General features: G+C 29.2%; 2 protein-coding genes across 2 annotated transcripts; one reads left to right on the plus strand and one right to left on the minus strand.

Moving 5' to 3' along the window:
• The first annotated feature begins 170 nt into the window (after positions 1-170).
• On the plus strand, positions 171-1,760 carry LOC129972150 (Bardet-Biedl syndrome 5 protein homolog). Its single transcript, XM_056086166.1, has one exon. It carries the CDS (start codon positions 294-296, stop codon positions 1,332-1,334), a length of 1,041 nt encoding a protein of 346 aa, XP_055942141.1. The 5' UTR covers positions 171-293; the 3' UTR covers positions 1,335-1,760.
• Positions 1,761-3,651: 1,891 nt separating this feature from the next.
• LOC129972973 (histone RNA hairpin-binding protein-like) lies at positions 3,652-6,879 on the minus strand. The gene has a single exon (XM_056087307.1). It carries the CDS (start codon positions 6,714-6,716, stop codon positions 5,871-5,873), a length of 846 nt encoding a protein of 281 aa, XP_055943282.1. The 5' UTR covers positions 6,717-6,879; the 3' UTR covers positions 3,652-5,870.
• Between the last annotated feature and the right edge of the window lie 3,865 nt (positions 6,880-10,744).

Raw genomic sequence — 10,744 nt, forward strand, 5'->3', positions numbered from 1 at the left:
GTAGAATATCTGACATATTTATTAAATATTATTTACCCTTCTATCTAAGGAATAAAATTAGAGATTTTTTTTATATAAAATCAAAAAGCGGATTTTTTTTTTTTCTCGGCCATCTTTTATCCGATTTAGTTTTACCTAAATGGCAAACATGTTCGTTTATTTATCTTGATTGGTTGCCATGGTTTCGAGTCGATATATAGGACACTTTGATCTTGTAATCTATTACGTAGTATACCTACTGGTATAAAATTTTCTAAAATCGTATAAAAATTTTCAATTTCTATAATTTCAGTATGGCTGTAAATAAAGTGGAACCTCTGTGGCAAGATAGAGACATAAAATTTGATCTCTCACCTGCAGAAATGCAGTTTCATTCTGGTGAAAAGTTGATTGATAAATTAGATTCTGTTGAAGACACCAAAGGAAATAGTGGTGATGCAGGAAAACTTTTTATTACAAATCTCCGGCTTATTTGGCAGTCTTATGTGAAACCTCGTGTAAGTTTATCAGTTGGTTTCAATTGTGTAACCAATATGTCAACACGAACTGTCAATTCAAAACTTAGAGGTATGACTGAAGCATTATATATTCTCACCAAAGTACATAGTACGAGATTTGAATTCATTTTCACAAATTTAATACCTGGTACAAGTAGACTCATGACATCTGTTATGAGTGTTTATAAAGCTTATAATTCTAGTAAATGGTACAGAGAGCTGAAATTAAGAGGAAGTGTTGTTCAAAGTAAACAACTGAAAGTATTACCTCAAGAACAAATTTACAGTAAAGTGAATGGAGTGTGGAACTTATCCAGCGATCAAGGAAATTTAGGAACATTTTTCATAACAAATATACGCCTTGTATGGCATGCAAATATGAATGAATTATTTAACATTAGTATACCTTACATACAGATCGTTTCTTTGAAAGTCAGGGAATCAAAATTTGGAATGGCTCTTGTGGTGGAAAGCTCTGAAAATAGTGGTGGTTATGTACTAGGATTTAAAATAGATCCTCTTGAACGACTTCAAGAAGTATTTAAAGAAATTTCCAGCTTATATCAAGTCCATAGTACTAATCCTATTTTAGGAGTTGATTTTTTCATTGAAGAGAAAGTTATAGCTGATAATGAAGTTCCACAGTGCCCTCCATTAGATGAAGATGTTGAAATAATAAATACAAAAGAATGTGATACTTTTGCTGCTTATTTTGCTGATGAAAATCATATACGAGATCGAGAACCTGTATATTGTGAAGAACTTGGACTAGCAGTAGAAAAAATAAAAGATGGTTTCACAATGAGTAGTTTGTGGGAGGTTATACCCAGCTCCTGAAATTTTTTTTTAATTCCTTTAATGCACAAACTTCACTTTAATAGAACTTCTACTAATTATTGCATGAAATTTAATTTTAAATATATTTCAGAATTATAGCACAGATAAAAATTAAATATTATAATGTTATTACACTACTGTTTAAATTCTTTATTATATAAATAATATTAGTAAAAATTTTTATTCATTAATTCTATTAATGAATTTTTTTGTATTGTTCATTTAAGATGCAAGATTAATGTCATTACTAGTTTAAAGCAATAACTGATTATAATTTCAGATTGTGCAATTTTCATTATGTCTGCTGTATCTTTCTCCTGTTTTTCTCGCATCATGTTAAATTACATCTATGTCAGTTCTGTTGTATTTGTTAATTTTATTAAAATGTTTTAAGGAAGATAAATGCTCATAATAAAATATATATCAACATATAAAATGTTTTTTCCCTGTTATGAATTTTTTACAAATAATAATAAAAAATGCAAGTTGAAAAATTCATACATTAAAATGAATATTTGTTTTCCATAGTTTTCTTTTCACACAGTAATCTACTACAAAAACAGACTAATCTATTTATATATCAAATTTCTTATATTAAACATATATATCAAATTTCTTAAGGCTCAAAAATTTGATCATAAAACTTTATTTGAATTTAATGTCTTTTCAAGGAACGTTTTTTTATTCTATCAAAAATTGACAATTTTATTTCTTAAGCACTTCAAAAATCATTTATATTTCTGCTGTTGTCAATATCGAAACACATATAAATGAGGATGAAAGTAACGCTTAAAGTCACATGAATCAATAAAATTGAAACCATTCATTAATTGCATTGAATATTTGAATCCCAACAGGTAGCCCTGTTTACTTTTATGAATAAAAATTTAAGAAATATATCACAATTAATTCCTGTTTTTGAATTTGATGGAAAGATACAAACACATTAAGTTGGCTGTTTTCAAGTAGTACATGCAAACAAAAAACTTTATTAATTATAGTTCATCTTTCTTAACATCAACTACATAAATTTCACAATTATATATAAAAGAAATTTTCTCCTATTTTAATTGTTTATATAGTAAATTCTGTTGATATTATCATTTTTCAATTCCTACTATTAGTTCACTCTCTCCCTATATATATATATATCTTGTTCAAATTTTCAATCGCTAATAAAATACTTTTTATGCATCCACTCAAGTTCAAATATATTTTTTTTTAACTTATAGTGGATGACATTTGATGTTAATAGTTTTTTTTCTTCAAATATTAATTGAATTTGTCCAGTAATTTCTATTTATTCGCCATGTCGTCAAATGGGCGAAAGTTTAATGAAACGTAACTAAAAGAAAAAATTTTGTTGACCTAAGTAGGAATTGACTTAATTTTTTTTATATATTACTTGTTCTGACTGTGATAAAAAGTGCAATTTTATTTTTAAATGCTAAAAGTATAATTTTTTTTAGTGTTTTTATGAAATGTTAAATTTTTTTTTAAACTGAATTTATAAACTTGTCATTTAAATGAAGATTCAAAGATCATAGAAAATATTACAGAAATCAATAAGTTTTACTTATTTACTTTTTCCTATAATGTTCTTATAAAGAATGTTTGACCCTATTTAAAATTGCAACATTTATCTCTGTATGATGTTCCTTTTTCTTAATGAAATTCCTATATTCATGGATTGAGTATTATTTCATTTTTAAAAAAATCAAACTTCACAATGGATATAATGTAGGATAACAGGTTTGCTGTGTAGCTAGATTTGGATTAAATCCTGTTGTTAGTAAATATTTAAAATTTTATTATTAAAATACTATTTAAACAAATCTGTCTTTTTGTGCAATTCTAATATGCCTATTTTTCAATATATGTGAAATCAGGGCCATAGAAATAATTTTATACAAAAAGTTAAAGTTGCGTTTAGTTAGAAAAGTTGGAGCTTTACTCTAATGTTTAACAATGCATTTAATAAAGCAAAACTACATTTAGTTTATAATGTAGTAATAACATGCATGTGTTTTTACTATAGCCCATCCTTCATTCCTTTTAAATTTACAATATTTCATCGGTTTTGATTGAAGAAACAAGATCAGCTAAATGCATAATGATTAAATTATTAAATATATAAGGATTTGACAAGAGGAATCATAAAAAGCTTGTAACAAAAGAAAATTGGATTATCTGCAAAATTATTTTAAAAAATTAAGAGTAAAAACTATAAAAAATAACACTATTTTATTTATAAATAATTTAATAACCAAAAGAATACATCAAAAATATATTTAATACAAAATACACATCACAAATTATTAAAGAATGGAATATGTACATGTAAATACAATTGTCATTTTCCTTTTTCCGTTAAAAAACTATAACTCTCCTTTATATGTAACAATACAAAATTTTACTTCTGAATTTTTTTAATAAAATCTTCTATTGTTTCCCCCTTTCTTTTTACTGGTACTTGTCATAAAATATTTTCTAATATAAGATATTAAATAAGTTACTAAGGGAAAAAATACATAATATAATTATCATTAAGAATTGAAATTGCCCAATTCCAATTCATCCTTGGTATTAATATGACTACACAAACAGACAGTAGTTCCACTAACAATAACACTCCACTTGGTGATTGCCACATTGCACTATTTGCTTTTGGGCATTGTCTTGAAGAGATAAGTAAAAAACAGTCGTGTTTTTTTTTTGGGGGGGGGGGAAGGTACCTAAAGTAAACTTCAACCCTTTTTATATACATTATAAGATGTTTATCTAACTTCATAGGTTTACCAATGTAATAAATTATACAAATAGATGATTTATAAATAACCATATGAGCTGAAAACATTCCTCTTAAAATATTTAGATACTCATTTTTCAATACAAAATCTTAAAACCACTAGGTTGAGTTTTGATTACAATTTCATAATCTTAATGCATATTATGCTCTACAAGAATATACATTGAATATAACATACAACATAAAAATAATAAAATGGACACACATTTATCAGGATAATTCAGCATTTTAGAATTTATAATCTACAACTTACTGAATTATAAAGTTTAATAATTTTAAATAAACCTCTTATTTAAGAGTAATATAAAAAAACATAGCATTTTAATAGAAAAATTGGCAAGACATTAGTTTTCACAAGAAATTTTTGCCTGCCTCCAAAATCAGACTAAATGTTGAAAAGTTCATCAAACATCTTCCTGATACCATTGCTTATATTTGATATTGATCATATTTGATAAAAAAATTGTGACTAATATTTTATGCTTGGAGACAGCAAGCAGTGAACAAATTTTGTCAAGCCAAAATCTCCATTTGTCTTGAATTTTAAAAAATGTACACTTCAACAATAAAAACACACAATGATTATATAATACATATACCTTACCAATATTTTAAATATGACAGATATAACAAAATTATATAATAAGAATTACTAACACAGAATTTAAAATATTCTTTTAGCACTTTAAAAAGTGGTAGTGATATTTTTAAAAGGCCCGCATTGCTTTACGCAGTCCGCATTTATGACCATAAGTCAATTCCTTTAATATAATAACTAAATTATGGGATAAATTTTGTTTCACAAAACAGCAAAAACTAATAAGATACAATAAGCAATTAGAGTGCATTTTTCACAAGTCATGTAAAAAAATTCTTAAAAGTTTTCAGTAAAAATTAAAATGATCAATTATAGAATGCATATCATAAGGAATGGCTTATTTCAATATTTAAATTTTTTTGCAAGTGAAATTTAAAATTTTTGTAATGGATATATAAAAAGAGACATTTTTCTCCTATCAATACTTTAAATTTATGTGTCCAACTTCAACAAAAAAAAATATATATATAACAATGTATCATGGTATAAGTAAATAACAAGTTAAGGTAATTTTTTATTAATGAATATGTTTTGAATAAAAATGTTCAGCATGCTTTAATGCATATTACTCTTAATTAATATAACCAAACATCCATGAAAATTGTAAGTAGATGGATAACTATTAAATTATAAAATTGCAAACCTTTCAAAAATTATGAATAGTGCTATAAGCAATATTTATATATTGGTTAAGATATATGAAACTATACTGCAATATAAAGTTTCTTATATACATTATTAGCAATATAATCTCTTTACAATAATACAATAGGTGGGTGAAAATAATAGAAGAGCATGAGTGAAATTTTGTCTGTTAAATCTAACTTGATAAGTTATGCTCAAGAGCTTATTAAAGCTTTCCAGTTTAGGTAATGCAGTCAAAATTGAGAAAAACATTCTTTCACAAAATCAAACTAAACAAAAGCAAAAATAGTCAATAAAAATTTATTTAAATACATTTTTTACTAAATATCGAGCTAAAATTAATTTTTGACATCCATTTAAAAAAATGTAAACATTCTGTAGAATATAAAACAGTTCTTCTAAACTAACCTCTATCATTTAAAAAATAATGAAGGAAGTTTTGTTTATTGGTATTCTAAATAATAATATGCAAGCATACAACCGATCACTCTTGAATCATTCCAACCATATCTGAAAGGTCGACATCTGCATCTTCTTCCTCTTCACTATCAGATTTTGGATCCCATTCATGCAGTCTTTTTCTCCAGATTTTTATTTGGCAATCCCAAGATCTCCGGCTGTATTTCACATGTTTCTTTGGAGTAAATATATGATCAGGAGTGCGCTTATGCTTGGGAATTGCTTCTAAATACAGTTTATAACCTTTGGTATTCTTCCCATAGTTTATTTGCTTTTGACGTCGTTCAAGAACAACAGGATCGGTTTCATATTGCTTATTAGATCGATCACTGTCGTTATCAGAACTGCACATGGTACTAGAAGACGTTGTACTGACATCATCAGGAAAATTTTTGCGATTCCAACCAAGTCGCCTTTTAACACCATCTAGACTTGGGCTCAGCTGAACTAGATCTAACACTTGTTCTCGATTTCTTTGTCGCTTTTTACCAGATTTTGAGTGCGGACTTATTTCAACTTCTTTAAACCTGTCCTGAGTGGCGGATGCAGAATAATTTTTTCTTTTTTCAGGACTTACCACAGACAGGCTTTTCATTGGAGAATCTACAGAAGTATCCTCATAGGCCTTCTCAGCAGCTTCAATTTGTTCAGCCCAGCTGAGTTTTCGATTGGACGTGTCAGGAGCAGAAGCATCAATATCTTCTAAAAATTCTCGCCCTTCTTTAGATTTAATGAATGATCTTAAATCATATTGATCATTTGACGGGGATTTTCGTTTATCGCTTCTGTTCATTGTCCTAGAGCCCCCAGGTGCAGGATGCTTAAAATAGCGGGAACCCCCGCCGCCGCGTTTAGCTCTGCTTGAATTCATTTCTAAAGTATATGAAACATAAAATAACTTCACAATACAAAAAAGAAAATGAAATTGATTATACTAATTTCAAACGGAAATTTTCAAAACATCTTATGAGCAAATCACATCCGAAAAAAAAATCACGTTCAACACTGCCATACGCACACAATCACCTCTTCCTTATCGCATTCGCGCCAAATTGTTCAAAGTTGAGATGCAACTTCCCTTCCCTTGAAATTTTTAAACGACAGTAGCGACTCCTATGATTGTTTTGAATTTAATTTTGCCTACAAATAAATACCAATAAAAATAATTATCATTTTTCTCAAGTCTGAAAATGAACGGAATCACTCAGCAAAGAAATATGAGCTTAGGTGCAAAAGTGAGACATTAAAAAAAGCGGCTTTCATAAATAAAAATTTGAATCCATTATGGGATATCCTACCCTCTGTGAAACAGCGGCTAATACAGACTATTTGAGGGAAGGGATGGGGGGAGTCACGTTGAAAAATATATAGGTTTGGATATAAAAATCTTCAGAAGGGAGTGGCGTAACTAGAATGGGGCAGGCAGGGCTATTGAGATACCACATTGGACATCGCTGAGGGAGTGCAAAATTGTGGAATAATTTCGCTGGATTAAAAAAAAAAAAAAAAAAAAAAAAATCTACTCTTATTCCTTAGAACTAAAGTAAAACTTCTTGGAACAAAATTTTTCTTTCATTTTAATATTTCTATATATTCAGTTATTCCAAATTAAAATCGCTTTCTTAATGCAAACACCGCTTCTGACTTAGAAAAGCAAGTTACGAATGTTTGAAAATGTTTTTTGATGTTTTTTTTGGTCCATAATTAAAGTGAATCACGGGAATGGTGATTAATAAATTTGACTCGAAGTAAAATTGGAGTTGATACATAAACTCCTAAGGTTATATTTCTAATCTCCAAACATTCCTATCAATCAGAAAAGGAACCTATTAGAGTCCTGAAAGGCTTAATGGATTGCTTATGTGGTGGTAACATCATAAGCCAGATAACAACTTCCGCAGATGAGTGTACACTTTTGTCAAGTGGCTTTGTTACGCGGCTATGAACCCTAACGTAAGAAATTGGTTCAATTTGAGAAATTCTTACAGAAAAAAATATCATTTAATCACTGTCTAATATCTTTCATTGAATAATTAGTCAAAGAATTCTACAGTTACATAATCTCATTAAAGTTCAAAACAGATAAAAATTCCATAAAAATACAAAATATATTCAATTTTTAAAGTTAAATATCTAATTCTTAGTTTTATTCATTTTTAGATACAGTTATATTAAAACATTGTCTTCATTTAATTTCATAACAACATTTTTGAATATTTTTTTAAAAAAATATTTAGGCTCAGTTAATATTTTATAAAAGTAAAAATTTTACTCAGTATTCATTCTTATACTTTTAATGATTGTAGCATTAATTATTGAGTTATTTTTAAATTTAATTCAATGAAAAAGTTTCCGAATTTTTGAACTATATTTTCTTTAAAAACAACGCATCTGAAAGGCCCTTTTAAAAGTTTGTCCTAGTTCAATTTTCAGTTCAAAATAAAAAGAATTTTAAATCAGTAATCAGTTTCAATTTTATTTTACCAACTTACTGATTTTATTTTGATAAAGAAAATAATATTCATTGTTTTGAAAAATATATTTTTGAATTCTATTTATACTTTTTCAATTCTATATGTAAACATATTAATGTAAGAATATGAGGTTATTTTGATTTCGAGTTTTTGAAGCTTCAAAATACACAGGCGATTTATTGGCGATTGGCAATTTATCGCTTTTCAATTTTTTGCTTTCAGGATTATAAGAAAAGGATAACGGTTATCACATTTGGCGACTTATCGCCAACACAAAGTTACAACCTGGCGCGAATGTGCGCCATTTATTTGATTCTCCTTTGTGATCAATAAAGGGCAGGGTCGTAAGAAGTTATCGCCCGAAAAAGCACAGCAAAGAAAGTGGGAATGAACGCGAAACAGCGAAGGCAGATATATATATATATATGCAATGATTTTTTAATATCTAATTTAATTCAAATTAATTTCCTAAATTTTTTGCCTAATTCGACCCATGTCGGGGTGATTCTAAAGTGTTCTCTTGTTCCCTGATACCATTTCACGTATGAAGCTGTGTAAAAATTACTGCGCAATCAGCTCTACGTATCGAGTGAAAGTTATACTTCCGTTGCCCTTCTCAAAGGTCAACACATGTATTATGTATTCAGTCCACACATGGCCGGAAATTTCATGTTATATAAAACTAGTGATCAATTGTTTCGTCCCTTCTTTACTTCTGCTTTTGAGCCGCACTGCGCCTTATATATATATATATATATATATATATATATATATGTGTGTGTGTGTGTGTGTGTGTGTGTGGGAAAAGGCAACGACCAGCATTAATATTTGAAATATATTTATTAAGATTAAAGTACAAAGGACAAAACATTACTACATAGAACATAAAAGATACATGAGCGTGAGCTACACGTCTTGCAGTCTCACTGCCCAACTCTCGTCTGCCAATAATGGCGGGAAAGCATCATGTGATTAATGACGTGACGCAACATGGCCAGCATGGCGCCATACAGGATACGGGATCTGTCAGCGCTTCCCACATCGGCCATCATGACAGGATAGGCGACCTCGCCTTATGGTATACAGTACAATGAAGTAAATATATAAAACAAACAGCAAATACAGGGAAATAATTTGTAAAATTGAAATATTCACAAGATAAAACAAATAAAATAGTCATACCATCCGTGACAGCATAAGTATATAGCAATACAATAGCGTGCACTGGAAATATCGAATAACTAACTAAAAATAAAAATAATATTAGTGTTCAGCATATAGAAATACAATAACACAAAATAAATAGAATAAAAATCAAAGTCTATATCGTCCAAATATACACACACAAAAAGAAGGAAGATAGTTCTCTTTTTCTTTAAGTAATGTTCAGTGTTTTCTTTTGAAACATAATTCAAGTGATATGTTCTATATTGCTGGACCATGGTTTCATATATTCTGCACAAGTTGAAGTTTTTGATGGTCCATCGAAGAAATCGCTCTTTTCAACATCGTATGTGTCGTTTGCTTTAATTTTGATCACTTTATATGGTCCGAGAAATTTTTGTTTCAATTTCAGACCAGGGCCAAATTGAGTGCGCTTGATTGCGACGAGATCATTCAATTGAAATTTTTGAGCATGTTTCCTACGCAGATTGTAGATACGGCGATTTTCTTCTTATATTTTGAGGATTTGTTGTTTTGCATCTTTATGGAGCTCATCAAGCTGTTGGAGAAATGCAGACTGGATCTCTTCGTTGACGATTTCGAGGATTTTTCTATCATGCTCAGATTTCATTTTAGTTCCAAACAGAATTTCGAATGGAGTAGAATTGATACTTCGTTGAAATGTAGAATTAATAATTTGCTGAACGGAAGCAACATGGCTATACCATTTCTCAGGGTTTTCTATGGATAGCTTGGAGAGTACAGATATGATAGTAGAATTAAGTCTTTCTACCTGACCGTTTGATCTAGGAAGTCCAACTGTAATAGCAATGTGGGTGATATGCTGATGTTCACAATATTCTTTGAATGACGTAGATGTGAAAGCGGTACCTCTGTCCGTAATAATCCTTGAAGGATTACCGAAAACTGATCTTTGGCATTCGAGCTTATTGAGAACTTCAGCGGTGTCGGTGGACTTGGTCGGGTAAAGCCACACAAACTTCGTAAAGGAATCGATGATTGCCAGAATATGCTTATATTTCTTAGAAGTGCTGGGAAGAGAACCCAAATGATCAATATGGTATGTATGAAAGGGAGTATCGTCTTTGTCAAGTGGATGCAAAGTGCCATCTAATTTGCCACGTTTTCTGTTATTTAGAATGCATGTTACACAGTTGCGTATGCATTGTTCAATTTTCTCTTTCAAGTTCGGAATAAAGAATTCTTTGTTTAACATTTCCTGCGTGCGTTTTACTGCAAA

This window comes from Argiope bruennichi, chromosome 6 (genome assembly GCF_947563725.1).
Source record: "Argiope bruennichi chromosome 6, qqArgBrue1.1, whole genome shotgun sequence".
NCBI classification, from domain to species: domain Eukaryota; kingdom Metazoa; phylum Arthropoda; class Arachnida; order Araneae; family Araneidae; genus Argiope; species Argiope bruennichi.

What these genes read in the sequence shown, in the direction of transcription:
- LOC129972150 (XM_056086166.1), top strand. Translation starts at nt 294, where the DNA reads ATGGCTGTAAATAAAGTGGAACCTCTGTGGCAAGATAGAGACATAAAA.
- LOC129972973 (XM_056087307.1), bottom strand. Translation starts at nt 6,716, where the DNA reads ATGAATTCAAGCAGAGCTAAACGCGGCGGCGGGGGTTCCCGCTATTTT.